Source organism: Chaetodon auriga, chromosome 14, assembly GCF_051107435.1.
Source record: "Chaetodon auriga isolate fChaAug3 chromosome 14, fChaAug3.hap1, whole genome shotgun sequence".
NCBI lineage: Eukaryota > Metazoa > Chordata > Actinopteri > Chaetodontiformes > Chaetodontidae > Chaetodon > Chaetodon auriga.
In genome coordinates, this window is record NC_135087.1 from 17,478,036 (window position 1) to 17,496,409 (window position 18,374).

Sequence of the window (18,374 nt, forward strand, 5' to 3'; positions counted from 1 at the left end):
AAGTATTTGAATGTTAATAAATTCCTTCTCGCACCTACTCTCTGCATCAGTTTGGGAGGTGTTTCTAATATTTTGTACACCTCATTTACATTTATGAGAGGGAAGGATGTTAGACATACCTTTTAATATAAAACACTCCAGTAGAACACCACCACTTACTATGACCTTAATATTAAACATAAAGTAGAATTATTATCTTTGTGACAGTGTGAACCAATACTTTGAAAAAATAGAATTCATGGCAGAGCTGTGGTACGATTGCATTACATTTCACAGGTGTACCTAATGAAGTGGCCAGTGAGTGCACTTTTAGCAAAAATAAACATTAGTTTTAGTTCAGAGAGGGTCCCTCCACACCAGTATACCTGTCCTGCTGCTGTAGGATGGTGATGGAGGTCTGTATAAAGACATGCAAATAACCATTCATGCATATGTAGTAGTCTGATGGCATATTGACAGCTATTTGCATTAAGAAAAGCATTTTTGGCCCGTTATCATCGAGAGGACAGAAAGTTGGCCTCACTGTTGCTGTGCAGACATATTCAACAGGTCTGTGAAGGTTTCTCAACATATGCAATACGCTAAGTTTAACTTGTCTGCAGAGCTTACTAAATGTATTCTATCTAGAGAGAAGTGAGAGAAAAAGATGCCGTTTCAAATTTATCTCCATTAGTCTGGACATGGCTTTAGTAGAGCCCAGAGGGTGGGAAGGGTCAAACTATCACCTTTCTGCCCCTGAGCTCTCCCACAGCTGCCACCTCCATCCTTAGCAATTACTGTCAAAAGGCCCTGCTACATATTGCACACTCTCTCTCTTTCTCTCAGTCACACACACTCCAAACACACACCCTGACCAACAGCAGACCAGTGAGGCAGCAAAAAAATGTTGGTATTTCTTCGAAATCAGCAAACATTCGTCCCTTTTCAACTGGAGACCTTCACAACTTTCTCCCTCAGTAGTCCGCAAGAGTTTTTGTGAGCTCCCCGAATTCACCAAGGAGCACTTGTGTGGCACTTGTGGTGGGTCGGATTAATGCAGACATGCTGTGTGGCACTCTGTGCTGGCACAAGGCACTTAACCTACTTCCATGCAAGCATTAAGACCCAGTCATGTTAATAGTGTCAGCCAGGGGCCAGGAAAACATCAAGAGTTTGATTTGATGGGCGTGCTTGATGAAATTCTGCACTTCCATCTGTACAATAACATAATGTCAACACTGCTGTTATGGATAGAGACGATAAGGTGTGATAAGACTTGACTGATAAGCAGAAGCCAATCATAATGGCCCATAAAGTTAGCACAGGGCGCGGTAATCAGCTTAGAAGTTCACGACAGCTCCTGAGTTAGATGGCAGACCGAGCGGTAAAACCACGATGCATTATGAAATAAAGAGCTCAAGGCAGCCCCTAACAGAGTAATGTTATTGAGTTATCCCATAACTGGCTCAGCCAAATCCGCCTGCTGCACTTTGCTTAATGTACAACAGCTGGTGGCAGCTGGGGCCTGTGGCACCGTGATGGATGTGATGTCATATCATAACTCCCGCCCACCCTGACCTCCCATGATTCCTCATCTGCTGCAGGCTCCAAGAGAGCGGTGAGTGGGACGGAATGAGTGGTGAGGATGCGTGGTATGCAAATCGTCCACAACTTGTCAGTGCAAAACTTGTTTCTTTTCCCCAGAGAGGAAACACCGTAGCTGTTAGCTGAAGACTCACATCCCTTTGCTTCAGTTAATCAGATGTCCTACGTGGATAAGTATTTAAGTCTTGCCCCGCCTGCAACTCTCTGCTCAAACCAGCTCAGTTTCTGAGAATTACGTCCATAATGAACAATCAAGCACCTCACATTCATGTGCCTTCAAGGTAAAGTTAAAAGTAGGATGGTGGATGGGAGTGCTTCATTTATGACTTTCGTGCATGAGGCCAGACTTTGCTATTAACATTAACCGTAACCATGATCTTTCCCCAGCCTGAACCTCAAAGGGGAAGTGCACAGATTTTAGAGACTACAAGTTTGAAAATTCCTTTCTCACCGTCTACAGACAGCTACCAGACGTGAGGGTCCTCAGGTTCAAACTCCTCCATTCATGCCATCCTGACCACGCCGCATGAATTCCATCACCGTCGTCATGGCATTGTCATGGCAACCACTCAGACCCCTGTCATTGATGCCGCTGCTCAGTCAACAGGGAGAGCGAGACAGACGGATAGACAGAGAGTGGGAGAAAAGCAATATGAGGGCAGGAGGAGGTCGGAAGACTGTGGAGTCAGAGAGACAGTGAATGACATGATGTGGGTAAATATTTCATGTGATTTGACCATTAAAACATTTTTAATAATGTAGAGAAGCTGCGAGCACTGGCTGAAATGAGTGTTACCAGTGACTGAGGGCTTTACAAAGATCCAGTTCTGTTAACAGGCAGCAACCCCCCCCCCGCAGGGATACTGGAGAAGAACTGGGATGCACAGCAGGTACATGGTTTATTAATGGATATGACTCTATTTCGGGACTCTGTGTGAGGAATGTTTGCCTGAGAGGGCAAAAAATGCACAGATCACACTTGATTTTTAGGTAGCTGACGGCACTTATGCCACCATGACATAGAAACACAAATATGCTGGAAAAAATGCACATTTCATCATCACCTCACCACATGTTGAGTTTCATCTCGCTTGTTTTCTCTCCCCCACCTCCTGAATCTTACTCGTACAGTCTCATTATCAAACATACATTGGACTCTTCTTCCTCATCTGTTTCCTTTTTTCCATCTCATTTTTGTTTCACTCTCTTACACACATCCAAATTGTGGATACACACACATATGCATATTTCACTGTGCCCTGACACAAGCACACCACTCTACCCTCCCTTCAGACTGGAAGCTACAAGATTAATCCATTTGCACAGCAGTGGAGGGGAGAGAGGAGCGACCACGGGGACCAACATTTACAGAAAGAGAGCTAAGAAAGAGTCGTTTGGCATTAGCTGTAATTTGACAGAGGCTTTACTGTATCTTTTAGACTAAAACAACGACAATCAGACAATGCGGATGAAGACAAAGGAGTCAGGGACCCTTGGGTGCCACTGTACTTCTGACTCACCATAAATGTGCTTCTTGTAAACAATTAAATTATGAAAACAAGATTTTGTCATTTGTCTGCATGTAGAACTGCATGGGCACCAATCTTTGATATAGCAGTGGACGATATGTGACACGTAATGATGCCAGCTCATTAAAAAGTAAAAAGGCGTTCAGCAAGGGAACGCGCTTCGTGCCTGCAGGGAGGATGTCAAGGCTGATGAGAGCCATCTTAATCTATGTGAGAGTGTACCTGAGCCCCTGGGAGGTGGAGAGAGTTCCACTGGCTGATTCCATTTTGCGAAGGGTAATGGCTCTACTACCTCTGACTGTGAATTGTTTAAGAGGAAATGTAAATCCTCTGTGTCTGTTTGCAGACCTCAACAGAATTACAGACACCAGCGGTAAAACATGTAGTCCGTTTGAAATCCGACAGCTCCCGGACTGGCTTTCATCACCGCTGTGTCATTAAAGTCTTCAGAGTCTGTGCAATTGCTGGAGAGGCCCAGGCCAAAGCAAAGATGGGTATCTTTCCATTACAGTGCCACCCTCTCATCCGTTATCCTCATCTGAAAGGTGTGTCTTGCTATTGATTTCCTCCACCTGCCAAAAGCTTGGTGAACAGCTGCTTGATCGGACAGCCACATTACTCATCCTGGACACTTAGCAGATATCAATAATCAGCCGTTTCCCTCTTCTCTATTTGGAATAACAAGGCCATACATCAGGCCCAACAGTCACTTGGTTACAGCCAAACTGCTCGAGGCTCCAAACTCTTTCAGTCCTTATAAGGTGATTCAGTGTGCGGCTGGAAAAGGGAAGAATGGATGGGTCTATACGTTGGGACATTAGAAACACACCCAGCAGTGAGAGCTGCTGCGTCTTCAGCTGTGAATACCGAAGCATTCAGCCCATTAAGCTTTATTTCTGCCTAAAGCCAAGCCATTATTGGCCTGAAAGAACCTCTTGTTAGACTGTGACACAGCACTTTGGGAACACACACATGCGACATGCTCATCGATCAAGGTGGAGACTGTGTCCTTGGACAACCTTGAGTGTGAGTGCAGGGATGTTTGAGTGAGACACACACAGGTGTGTAGTGGATTGTTGTGTCAACTCAGAGCCAGGCAGGATTCTCTGAAGGTTTGAGGTGTTTGATGATAGCACGGAGCTGTGATAAAGGCGGTCAAAGCGCCTCGCTGCTGGTCGTTAATTACTCCGGATCACCCTGACCTTGAGGAGACTAGGGTCACTCAGCCCATTAGGAGGGACAACTTGCCTCCACCCAGGCAACTTTCCCATGACACCCCCATAAATCTCCTTAAAAGAATCCTGTGAATGTTGTGCAGAGAGCATAAAACCAGTTGGTCATTTTGATGCCCATTTAAGCAGTTTAGTACCTGCCTATCTGTGAAATACTGTCAACCTGGGATAACACATTCTGGGAATTATGAGTGTTTTTTTTGGGAGCTGGAACGCAAGAGTATGATGGTTTTGGATATCTCCATACTTTCAAATTCAGGGAGATAATCAGACACCCTGGAATGTTTCAGGAATGAGCCCCTTTGGGGCAGATTCTATAGCAAATGAAAAAGGAGCTGTCCCGTAACTATCCACATCAACATCTATCATACACTGCAGGGATAAATCATGACAGCAAATAGCTTTGACAGTTCAACAGTATTTGCTTACCATAATGAACCATCCACTGTCCCAGAGGGCACTCGACACCAGCAGGCAACAGAAATCAGGCCACAATGGTCCATGATCAAATTGCTCCCGTTGTGCATGTGCCACGTCAGTCTGGTCATCTCCCTGCGACATAGGTTATGTGCTTATATTACACATCCATAGGCTTAAATCCTCCAATGACATCAATAAAGAACTGACAATGTCATCAAATTATGCCCTTCTATATATATCTAAACCATTGTCACCGAGTTCAAGCAGATTATCTCCCACACGGTCCTGAATGATGCCTGATCGGCTTACATGTTGGGTATCTGAGGATGTTATGGATGTCCACTGGGAGCACCTGATCATATGGCAACAACCTCCTGAGACCTTCACCAACTGATGTCCTTGGCCCCAATACCATGCCTGCTGTCAGCCCTGTCCCTCCTGATGGCCAGAGCTCCATTGTGGAAGGATACTGTGAGTCTTCTAACTGCTTTCCAATTGATCTCCAGTCCCAGCTCATCACTGACCCATGATAACCTTGTTAGTAAGCCCCAAGGGGAAGACACACAAAGGAAGTGTCTCCCTTCTGAGCTGACAAATGGCTTTTTCTTCCCTCTGCTGTTGTTGGACCAGGTGTCTTTCATATTGTACCTGTTGGCAGGAGATATATTCATCCCGTTTTGTTTTTAATGTATTTTCCTGTCAGGGCAGTATCTCAGGCTCTGACAGGGAGTGAATGTACGGGAGAATAATACAGGCTATAACTGTAAATCCTGGCCCAACCTGACTGCACTCATTTCCTGATGAGACTCAGACGTAAATAACTGCCCGCAGCAACCACATCCTTACCTCACTCCACCTCCCTCTCCATTCACTGTTTCAACCAATCAATCCCCGATCAATCACTTGCAATCACTGTCAGGCAGTAGCCAGAGTATTATATGCCAACCAGACATGGGCAAGCAGGACCTTTATGCAGATTCTTCTGTGCAGGTTATTCAAGCTAGGACAGATCAATGTTAGCTGTCTCAGCAGAGCAGTGGAGATGAGGTCAATGCTGTACTGGAAACACATTTTGGCAGTTCTAGATGAATTAAAGTGCCAAAAAGAGGGAGAGACAACAAGACAGACTGGACTCTTGGTTAAGTGCAATGCTACTGACAGTGTGATAATACAGTTGTGAAAGCTGGCCAGAGGTGAGTGTTTGCAGGCTGGGTCAGATTTTGACGAGCAGGAACCATTGTCTTTGTGACCTCACACTTGTTAATTTAAAGACGAGAAGGAGCTTTACACCGTTACACCCTTCAGGCTGGAAACTCCTAACCTCATTTGCATGACTGTCACCTGGGGTCCTCAGGTGATCACTCAAACCCACAGACACAGCAGACACGCTAGATACAGTAAAATGTTGTTTTTTCACTGTATTGTTATAATTTTCAAGTTGTAAGATGCATCTTTGTGTTAATTGTTCAGTTAGCTCTTTGTTTTTGCCAAATATTTGTTGAAAATTCATTTTTGAGTGTTTTTTTTGTTTTTTTTTCAAATCAAAATCCCCTTTTTTCTCTTCCTGTAAAACATTAAAACATTTTTGAAGACTGATCTTGAACTTGGTGGTGTTTACGTAAGTTGATCTGGATGACTAGCTAACCCGACCAATCATATAAAACTGCATTTGACTGTTAGCTTGTTGGTCATGTGTGTGTATGTGAATAAGTCACATTACGAAACCGCTCTAGCGCCTGTTAAAGGGTGACTTTCAATATTTTAAATAAACGTGACTCTCAAGTTACAAGTCTCTGTTATGCCACATTTGAGCTAAGAATATCTCTCAGGAGTGAAATTTAAATAACCCAGACTGAACACCTCACCCCGACTTCTGAATTATTTAATAACTCCAAAAGATTTTCATGCCACAGTGACGACCCAGCGCTGGTTCAAACAGAGCTGGTTTTACGTAACCATGTTTTGATAAACTGGAGGAGGACAAGAAAGAGAATTGGGGGCAAAGATGGAGGGGGTGGGTTATAAATAGGTCACTCGCAAACAAGCGCAACACACTGCAATGATGCTCCATGACAACCCAGCTGCAATGGCAGATGGATAAAATGGAAAACTGGAGCAAAATGACAAGCAAATAATGAATCAGTCCAAAGCTATGTGAACTACACAAAAATCAGATTTGTTGTTACCCAGACTGACTTAAATTGTGTGACTTTGTGAGTGAGAAGGCCAGCTCTCGGTTTTAGGATCTGCATCTTTTTCGTCAAACATCTACTTTCCTTATGTGCCATTGACTCTGTGTCTGAAGCTGCACTGTGGAGGAGGACCGGGAAATTACAACTACAAATCATCACATGGTTGTTATTATTATAATAAATGTCCGGGTAAACAAGTTAACAGAGCTCTAATTCTGATTGAAGCAGGCATGTGTGCGCTACTTTGTTCTTGTGCGTTTAGAGTGCAATTCAGTGTAATCAAATGGGCAATGAGGAGTCAATGCGGTAAGAGGTGCAGAGTCAATGAGTCCATCCCACACACGGCTCATTAAAGCACAATGGCTGAGTATCGACTCCAGACATTTATTTATTTTCGCTGGGGGCCTTTTTCTGCTCTCTGCCATCTCTGCCCTCCATTCTGGTGTGTGTGTGTGTGTGTGTGTGTGAGAGAGAGAGTTTGGGTGGAGGGGTGGGGTGCACTGGCACTGTAAATAGTCATGGTTTGACTTCTCCAATGGCTGGGACGAACATGGCTGCAGTCTACACTGCAGACATAAGAACTACACAGACCGCAAATACACACAGACGCACACAGTGATTATACACATGTAATACACACCCTGGCACACTTGCAGAAAAAACCCAAACTTACCACAACATCTCAGACTACACAACAGCTGAACAATGTGTGTGGGCAAATTAGGGACGTTTCACTGGCTTTACTTTACTGCTGCCACACAGATACATACACAGATTAAAGCACTGCCATTTGCAAATTATGATCGCTATTCATTTTCCAGTTAGTTTGACATGGTATTAGTCTGTGACAGAGGGAACAACAACATGACCTCAGTGACATTAATCTCATTATGTCTAGACAGAACAAAACGCCAGCAAGCATCCTATTCTTCTCTGCTCCTCTTTTAGATGAGATTACTGTTGAATGAAGATATGAGGGCCGTGTCTGCCATCTTTTATTTCAACTCCAGGCCGTATGTTGATATCTGATGTCTGAGTCATGTATACAGGCTTGGGGATAACCCTAGAAGCTCTGTCTTTCTCTGTCTCTCTCTCTTGGGCTCCCCTCCCACCCCCAGCCCACGCTGGACCGCCCGCTGAGACACAGCAGGGCTGCCAGGTCATACTTAACACTAACCACAGCCTCACCACAAACCTCCTCTCTCCCCATCCCCCACACCCCAGAGCCCATCCCCCACCCGATCCTTAAATCTGCATTACAATGAAGATGGTTGAGGAGGAGGAGGATGAAGGGGGGGGAGCGGGCTCTGAGGAGCGGGGGGGGAAAGCTGACGGGGGCACAGGGAGAGTGATGATCTCACAGATTGACAAAAAAAAAAAAAACACGCCCCAGCTAGCAGATAACCCAGAACTGAGCTAATGAGTCTCGTCTGAGTGTGCATGGTGTTTGTGTGTGTGTGTGTGTGTAGTGGGGGTCGGGGGTGGGGGATAAATGCATTTGCATGTGGTTGCACGCAAGTGGTTGTTGTCGTATATACAGGTCTATGAGTATACCAAACAAACAACACTTACACTGCCAGCTATTTCTGAGCAGCAGACGTGTGTGCGTGGTCTTACATCACTCAGACCCTTTTACAATACGCAGGAATGCAAAGTTGTCATAAAATGGAGCCTATTGTGTTTCATTGGCCTGCTATTAACGGTGTGGAGTGTGTCAGGCTATCTGTGTTCATATTTCAAGAATTCATTAAACTGAATTTACAAAGGGTAATTGATTTCTCTCTGTCGCTGCGTGTCTGTCGTGTTGTGGATGGATTTGAAAAATGGTGGTGATTTTGGCTCTCTTCACTTTTTGACATTGACAGGTCATTCAGAGGTACTGATTCGGTTGTCTGCAGCACCACTTCCTGATAAGGCGCACTTTAGGAGTGTTACTAAGTCTTTACTGAAGGACAAAGGCTATATTTTCTAATAAAACATCAGATCTGTAGTAATGAATACTGATAAAGTCACTGATTAAGGGTCCCATCTCTTCATCACTTTCCAGACCATCAGCAAAAGTTACTGACAGACAACCATCAATCACTGGCACTGACCTGGCTAAAAAACTGCGCAGCACACTATATCCATTAAACCACATTTTAAGTGTGGACGTGGTCTAAAGACAAGCTAGCTAAAAAGAACAGAAATGCCATGTGGAAGATGGATAAACATCAGCTAAAGGTAATTTTCACAACTCTCTGTACCAAAAGTGTAAATCATTTGTTAACCACTATTAAAGGCATTACTTACAACTTACAGTGTTAACCCTTTATAGAGGATGCCCTGTGAGAAAGGGTTGTCTGTGCTTTTCAGCATGACCCTCGCTACTGCTTTACACCTCAGCTTGGCCTCAAACCACGCAGATCTGCTGCTCCTGACTGTGTTTGGCTTTACTTTCCGTTCTGTCTCCGCCACTCTGTGTCTCTCACGTTGTCTCGTGTGTGTTGGAGAAGAAGAGAACAACTGCAAGAGAGCGTGGGAGGGATGAAGAGGGAGAGCGCAGGAGGAAGAGCAGGCTGTGATAATGATGAATGAGATGATGGCACACTGACCTAGTAACGCTGCAGTGCTGTTGCCAGTGGGGATGAGCTGCCTTACTACTGTACGTCCCTGTCTCACACACACACACACACACACACACACACACACACACACACACACTGACTCTGCCCAACACTTTCTTTACTTCTTATCCCTTCACCCTTTTCTTCTACTTGTCTCTCCATCTGTGAAACCTCTGCCGTCTTACCTGGCCTGCATGTCATGACAATAGACGTAATCAAGGCACCACTGGGTGAATTTGCCTATGATGGCGCGAGGCTTGATGCCAGAGTCGAACACAGGGCAAGGGACATGACGTACAGTCGATGAATCTGAGAGAAGCGGTTTAAAATGAGAAAGAAAAAATGGAGTCTGACGGGGAGGGGGTGAGGGCAAAGGTTAAAAGGAAACCACGCTTCATTTCCCTGTGGTCACAGAGCCGTTGAGAGTCTCGGCTGCATAAACTGTGGGAGTCAAAGTCATCTCAAATAAACAAGCCGGAGATGATAAGGCAAACAAAAACAACGCCAAAGCCATATCCTCTTCCACTGTCCTCTTGACAGGGTTCCCACCAAAGAACGTGCCCCCGTAACATCAGCCGGAGACGTGGGGAGAAGCAGCAGTTGCCATGGTAACCGGCTCCGTGGCACGTCTGCGTGCACGCACCCAGAAGTATCGGGAGGGGTGCGTGGCGTCATGTCTGCCACCTTCGGCGCAGGGAGACAGAGACATGAAAGGGGGGTGATGCAGAGCTACACACATCAACATGATTACTGCTGCTTTCCCTCCATTTTTCGAGGCTGTGTTGTGTTTGCGAGCTCCCCTGTGAGGTGAACGAGTGTTCTGTCAATGAGGCGAGGCAAACATGCGGGCTTGGCTGAGCAATGGACATCCAGCCACTATCCCTTCCTCCTCCTCCTCTGAGAGCCACTGCCAGACAGATACATCTGCCGGAGCCCCCGGTCAAGATGGCTGCCATGCGCGGCTTTGTGGTTGCCTGCTGGTGAGGGCCTTTTTGCAGTCAATAAGCCAGTTGATCGAATTAATTAGCATCACAAAGGGCTTTCTTTTAAGTCAACGCACCCCTATTCATGGCAGTGAAGAGGGCTGTGCACCTGATTCTCCTTGTAATTAGGTGCTTGGCAGTGCAAATGTTCTGTTTATGCCACACTAAATCAAACAAGTCAAAATCTTTGTTTGGATGTGACTTTTGAGCAGAATTCAATGGCTCATTTATAGTTGCTAAACATGAAAATTAAGTGTTTTAGCTGTCAAACTGTGTGTCTTAATATAATCCACTTTTGACCTCACATTATTTCTAATTACAAAACCTATTTTTGACTGTGCCTCGTGGCATTGGATTAGGTTCTGAGGTATTTCAGCCATTGACAAAACCGAGCAACAAATTTGTAACCATCAATGTCTCACCAAACTATAGGAAACACACAGGAAGCAGCCTGCGCTCTTGTTTTTGTGATTGTGTATGCATGAATGGCTGAGGAACTGAGGAACCCTGGGAAATTACATATTCATCACGCTGATATGCTCAAGTGATCTGTTCAAGGTGACTGTCACAAAGATAACTTTTCTCCTCGCTGAAGCAAAAGGAACCTCAAAAACGTGTTTCTGGATATTCTCCCTCGCTCGAGTGCCCCTCTCTTTTCTTTTCTCTCGCTCTCTCTCTACTTGTGATGCTCATCAGTTGGCTTGCAGAGAGAGGGAGACAATGGAGGCTTTTAGTTGGATTTGAGAGCTCATCCTGTGTCAGGGCATGAAAAATGGGCAACCACACAAACAGGGGCTTTGACCAGCTCAGAGGGGGAAAAGTATGTGAAGAGGAGAAGAAGCACCGTGTTAAACGTGACAGAAATAAGTAGGAAGGCCAAGGCCAGAGGAAGTCCTCCAGCCACAATCTCATTTTTTTTTTCAAGGAAATCAGGCTTTGTCATCATCACAATGTGTGTACTACAAGTGTGTGTGCGTAATGAATAAGCCGTCCTTTTGTCAGGACTCGCTGCAGATTCAGCTTTTCTCTGGTATGTTTTAAACACAGAGATGGGTGAAGAAGAAAAAACTGAAGGCTGTGTCCGCACGAAAGAAGAATATGTTTGTAAAACTTTGAACTTCTTGGTGAAAGTTAAATGAGAAAATCATCTCTGTACACTAAATATGTAGATGTGGCCAGCGGGCCAAGTCGAGAAGCAGCTGGCCTGTCTTTGTCCCAAACTAGCGAAATCCATCTAAGCAACCTTAAAGCTGGCTTTTAATATGTTATATCTTGTTGCTTTAACCCATACAAAACCTGTCATACATGCTAAACTAAGCTAACTGCTGCCTGTAGCTTCATGCTTAGCGTTCAGACATGAGAGTCTTATCAATTTAAAGTCTGCTGTCAGCACTGAAATACAATAAAATATTTCCCTCTGAAATGAAGTAGGAGTAAAACATAACATACAATGGGGATACAAGTACTTGAGTAGATGTACTGTTACTTTCCCTCACTGTAAATGAGTGATAAACCTGCGGTCTGGACTCTCGGCGGAGGTTTGGACGCCCTGCTGTGAAAACATCTCTTTCTTGTGCTGATCAAACCAGGAGCATCCCTTTGAAATGTGACATCTTTAATGTATGGACCTCATCACAATGACGCCCCACATCAGACAGCAATGAGGAATTCCAAAGCCATGATTGAGCTATGTGCACGCTGGCTGCTGAGGTGGGGGTTAAAAACATCTTTCACACATGTTGTTCTCCTTCTTGACTCAGTTTGGGAGAATGTATGGAGTGGTGGTGGTTGGCTAAGAGGGGTGGGGGTTGCACATTTTGAACCCCCGGGGGTGTATTCCACTGTGGGAAGTTCAGCCCACTGAATGGATGGAGATCATTCTCCGGGTGGCGTATGCATGCCTCGCATACCACGGCTGTGACATGTTTGTGTGAGCGTGTGCATGTGTGGAGGGGTCGTTCCTGCGTGCCAGCAGATTGGTGGAAACAACAGAACGACGAAGTGGGAGAAAGAGACATATGGAGCCATAAAGGGATGCCTCCGAAGAATATGGGACTTTAATAAGAGGAAATCGTAAATTCCCCTTAATGAAGGCCTATAAAGATGACAAGCAGACAGAGAGTCGTTCTGTTAACATGGGTTCATCTGTGGGATAAATGAGGGCCTTGTTGTTGGGAAAGAAGGGATAATTTGGTTAAGTTTGCCAGAATTAAGAGTAACGGCTTGAAAATGAGCCGGCTGGCATGTATAAATGCATGTGTAGCCTTGTTCCATGACTGGCCAGTCTGTGGAAGCAGTCATAACTCAGCTTAAAACGTATGAACCCTGACCTCGCTGGATCACAAGAGGAACCCATCAACTTTGGGCTCCCAAAACTTGCAGTGTCATCGCTGCGATCGTGGGATTCACTCATCTGGCCAAGAGACCTTATTACTGGCTGACAGGCTGATTCACTGTCTCCCTGTCTGCGTCTGTGACAAAGCAGCCCCAGTGCCATCGCAAGGTCTCCAGTGGATGCGGAGCTGGCTGCGTTATGTAACGAGTTTACTCTCGGAAAGTCGGCCCTGTCACTCAAAACCCATTAATGAATTCCTTGCCGCTCATTCAGATTGTGTTTTCAGCACAGAAAAATCGAATCACCGAGATCATTTGAGGATTTGAGCTAAAGGAAGTCACTTTAAACTTGAACAGAAGTTGAGATTATCATCACAGAAATTGTATACGAGGGTGAAACGGTGAGGAGAGTCTGCAAATCATAAGGTTGGAATAATCTCTGCCTCAGCCTCACCAGCTAAAAGATGCCGATTTGTAATTCCTTATCATGCAGGGCTGTGAGCAGCTCAACCAAAAAGTGAAGTTCCTTCCCAGACCAGCTGATTTTAAAGGTTCTTAATAGCAAAATGTTCTGCCAGTTAAGAAAGCTGTCAGCACCAGTGAGTTTATGACATCTTTTCTCTCCTTTTATACATGTTATTGAAATGACATCTGCATGAAGGGACATCTCTGTGATCAGATCTCAGTTTCTTGTAACAAGTGCGGAGTTTACGTTAAGTTTATGAGCAAAGTTGTAAAAGTTTTAAATGGCCAAAATCCTCCAGTCATCTGAAACGGCGGAAAAGTCTTGCTGATCATCCAAGTTGAGCAGCAGACTGTTGCAGTGACAGGGGGCTGAAGGAGGCCCGTCCCCCGGCTGCAGATTGGACGAAGCCCGCCTGTCACGCCCATGGGAGGAGACTCTGGTCGATTTTGAGGCGCGGTTGAAACACGCACAGTCTTATCACCGACATCCTTTAATTTGAGCTCAGCAGCCGTGGGGTCAGCACTCACAGAAGGGGGATCTTCTCGTATCCAGACCTACAAGGGAGAAGGAGATCCAGTCGGATTTTTCACCTCTTTTGGGCAAGATCGCACCTATCCCAGAGCTGGATTTTTAAATCTCAAGAACTCCTCGAGGTTTTTCTTTTTCGATTTTATTTTTTGTTCCAATCACCTACAGGAGAAAAAAAAATGGGTGCCCAGTTGTCCAAGGGTGGAGTAGCTGTTGAGGGGAAAGCCGCCGCCGACCCTGCTGCTGCCAAAGCCAACGGCCAGGTGAGTGAATCAGGCCTGACATGCCCAGCATCAGCGGGGGGCCACATGGCACCCAACGCCCACTGGCAGCATGGGTTGCCACGGCGGGGCTGAGGGCTGCGATGGGAGCCGAGCTGATGCTCTTTGCTACTGAGAGCCGACCCAGCCGTCTGGTCACCACATGGCTGTACACTCACTGAGTTTGAACCAAGCTAAAACAGGTTGTCTAAAATCCGGGGGACCTCCAGCAGAGCAGCCGTCGAGTGGCCATGCTCGTCCCCGCTCCGCGCGCACCAGACCTGTCTTTTGTTAATTCCGTCTGCTGCTCCCATGGTGGCAATTCAGCCGCACGTTGAACGCCACAGTGGCAGATTGTGACCCAAACGTGTGTTCGGACCGTGTTTTCTGTCATGAGTTGGCTGTGGTCGGGGGCTAGAGTCGCCCTCACGTCGAACAAAAGATGCGAGGCAGACGGTGCAAAGGATGCAAATGCGCTCTGCTGGGGGCGCATGTTGCGGAGCTGCAAACAAGGCGCCGATTCAAACCCTCTGCCCCGCTTTCATGCATGCGGTTATTCACATGTAGTTCAACTAGGTTAGAGAGGTTTGTAGCTATAAAATGTTGATTGCTGGAAGAGTTAAATGGGGGCTTGACTCAGATCAGAAGAGCTTTTAGCGTGGTGCCAGTTCATGTATGTTGATGAACTTGAGTCGTTGGAGTTGACCGACTTGTAGACTTAAAAAAAAAAACCCTTCTCTCCTGTCGTTATCGGCTCTGTAGGTGAATTGAATGTAGACTGTCTTTGTTGTGCTGGCTGGAGTCTGGCCACGCTGAGCTCATGCAGGGAGCTGTGGTGGATGTGAGCTACAGCTCCTGGATGAGCGCAGAAAGCAGGTTTCACGGGGATTCCTTTGTTCCCCAGCTCACTGGCTGTGATGACGTTTAGATGCAGCTCTACTGCCCCCACGTGTCTGCTCAAAGTCATGCAAACAGCTGTTTGCATGACTTTTAGTTCCCCTCACCCCCACCACCACCACCACCCAACCACTGTCAGGGCAAGCAGCTTTCCTCAAGTATAACATGGATTAACTATTGGAGTAAATGGGCTAATGCTAATCTGTCATATGCCAGATCTCTTTAGATTTATTTGGAGTGTTAGTACACATTTCATCTACAGTTTATCCATCTGTATATTTGAGTGATTTTGCCACTCAGCGTGTTCATTCTGACCCAGTTTGATTATTTTAATCCGTGGCTAATGAGTCTTCTTCTCTGCAGGAGAACGGCCATGTCAAGACTAACGGCGATGTGTCAGCCAAGCCCGATGGGGAAGTGGCTGCTGCAGATGGGAATGGAACAGCCGAACCAGCCAAGGAGGGCGAAACCAGTGCCGGGGATGCCATTGAGCCTGCTCCTGCAGCCGAGGGCGAGGCTGTCAAAGCGGAGGGCGAGGCCGCCAAGGATGGCAAAAAGAAGAAGAAGTTCTCCCTGAAGAACTCCTTCAAGTTCAAGGGCATCTCACTGAAAAAGAGCAAGAAGGGCAGCGAGGAGGGCAAAGAGGAGGCCACCTCCCCCACGACCGAGGACAAGCCCGAGGAGAACGGCCACGCGGCCAAGGAAACCAAAGAGGAGACGCCGGCCACCGAGGCCAAAGAGGGCGAGGCCGCCCCCGCCGATGCCGAGGCTGCACCTGCACCTGAGGGAGAGACCAAGGCAGCAGAGGAGGCCCCACCCACAGAGGCCGCCCCCGCCGAGGAGGCCGCCCCCGCCGAGGACACGACACCTGCAGCCTCCGAGGGCGAGGCCAAGGCAGAGTGACTGCACCCCGCCACGGCACCTGAACTGATTTTCCAAGATTAAAATATATAAATATATATATGAGAGACTCGTGCCACGTTCTTAAAGTTATAAACAAAACTACAAAAGAAGACAAAGGATATATCACGTTTGCTGATTCAACCACCAGTTCACTGCCTTTTTATTAGTTCTACGACAGACGGAATCTCACCGGGCCCTCTCATGATGAAAGCGTCGGCTTGTGTCGCCCCCTCATGGTACACACAGAGACTGGCGCGTGGCGAAGGTAATGGATTGGATGTGGAGCGAATCAGGAATACTGACTTATTTTCCCAATTCATGGAGAAGCATCCTTTTTAACAGCGTGGCAGCCCTATAACATTTTTCTTTCTCATCTTTTTTTGGGATCTAAAAATCGTCACCGTTGCGGAGCGGGGCAGACCATCTCCTCTCGAAATGACTGTTATATGGACACATAAACCTTTCAAATGATCTTATTGATTTTTAGAATTCTACATTCCTATGTTTTACCCCCAAATTTCAAGTATTTTGTCATGTATAGAAAAGTGAAAATCGAGGAGGGGAGGTGGAAAAAGAGCTATGTCTTTGTTCGTGCATTTTGATTCTTTTTCTGGCTAAAACCACATTCAAGCTTCTTGAGTATTGCAGTGTTCACATTTCAGAGTCTATGATGCAGGGGTTGGGATTGTGTACAAAATGTGAGCTTTTTATCTGCAAACTGTCTCTGTAAATATGTTTTGGCCAATATTTTTGGTTCTCTTTTATTTTGCTATCGTTTGAAGATGTTAATGGTTTTATTGTAACTTTTAATAAGGGTAAATAAATGTTCGATCCCCTCTGTCTGTGTTCGGCCTTGTGATTCGCACCTCAACGCGCACTGATCGAGTAGGTGAGTTTTTATGAGGAGGCTGGGTCAGTTATTATGTCATGCATCACTTGCATCATAAAAGCAATGCATGAAAAGACTTGGATGAGTAAGTACGTAAGAATAAGTTCAAAAAATCAGCCACAATTTAGATTAAATGAGACATAAACATAGAAACATTTACATCATTAAGTGAGTTGGAGCCAGCTAGAAAACCTGGATGTTTCTTGGGGAATCTGGACAGGACAAAAAAAAGGGTGTAATGTTGATTTATGGTGAGCATCAAGTATAGAGGATGTGTGGACTTCAGTCATATTTTATTCATCCTTGTCCAGCTTATAATACCATGAAAAGGTCAAATCTGCACCAATAGAAACTACAGATAATTGCATATAGTCATATTTAATCTTTAATTTTTGACCTTAACCATATTTCAAAATCTTTTTTCACAACATTAGGGCCACGCCGTACTGCATTTCACTACATATGATTTGAATATATATATATATGTAAAATAAACCTTTGAATCCTTAAAATCAGTTTGTGGACACAGCTGGAGACATGAGTGAGAGGGTACATAGGAATTCTTAGATAACGTTAAATTAATTATGGCAGCATGTTTGACATGTCACCAGATGCTGAGTAAAAGTCTCACTTAGCACTGAAACTCCACATTAGAAGTTTAAAATGCTGTGTTTGGTGGTCTCTGGCTCCCTGTGGTGGACAGACACACGTACTGTAGGTCGATATAAATCTGCACCCTGTTGTTCCGCTTATAAACCTGTCAGCACATACTTGAGTGTTTGGTGATTCGCCAGGGCTTTAGCTTTGTCTTTCGTTGTGTCTATGTGAAGACTCGTACTCCATTGAAACGACCTTTTAACAAGGAGTCGAAATGAATTTCTTTAAACACGTTTTAGCGCAACACGTTAAGATACATTAAGAGCATTAAACGTGCGTGAAAATGTCAAACGAACTAATGGTGCGACGTTTACGTACAGTCATAGTAGTTTTTTGAAGGCTGCAGGCGGATCTTCTCGGGACGAGGTGGCCGAGTGGTTAAGGCGATGGACTGCTAATCCATTGTGCTCTGCACGCGTGGGTTCGAATCCCATCCTCGTCGGAGTGAATGTTTTCTATTTGCGCCAGCTGCACTATACTGGTATGTAAATATGGACTGCATTAACAGTGTAGATTAGGATTCGGTTAGCTCTATAGAGCTAATACTTTATATTAATATTCAACCGCTGCCAGCGGCAAATGGGTAGAAAAAGTACATTTTAACGGTTTTCAAGAAGCGCTTGAAGGCAGCACTGTCGGTTTTTGTCCGTATGTTTGGGGTACCCGCGCCGTTCATATGAACAGCTGTGTTTAGACCCCTCAATACACGCCGTCCGTACTTGGTTTTTATTTTTATTTTACTTTGATAACGTGTAGATAGATAGAAAGAATTTGGTTTATCTGACTTTGGAAATGCTGCCATCTAGTGGTAACAGATAACCACGAAACTATCTCCAGTCAAATTTTGAATGTGAGCATCTCTAGCAGACAATTACTTATGTGTATGTGGACATT

The 18,374-nt window shown here is 45.4% G+C and overlaps 1 protein-coding gene and 1 non-coding gene across 2 annotated transcripts; both read left to right on the plus strand.

The window, feature by feature from the left end:
• The first annotated feature begins 13,819 nt into the window (after positions 1-13,819).
• Positions 13,820-16,772, plus strand: marcksl1a (MARCKS-like 1a). The gene is made up of 2 exons (XM_076748674.1): positions 13,820-14,137; positions 15,395-16,772. Exons 1-2 carry the CDS (start codon positions 14,054-14,056, stop codon positions 15,932-15,934), a joined length of 624 nt encoding a protein of 207 aa, XP_076604789.1. The 5' UTR covers positions 13,820-14,053; the 3' UTR covers positions 15,935-16,772.
• A 1,068-nt stretch (positions 16,773-17,840) lies between these two features.
• trnas-gcu (transfer RNA serine (anticodon GCU)) lies at positions 17,841-17,922 on the plus strand. Its single transcript has one exon. It is a non-coding gene; the product is annotated as a tRNA-Ser (tRNA).
• The last annotated feature ends 452 nt before the right edge of the window (positions 17,923-18,374 follow it).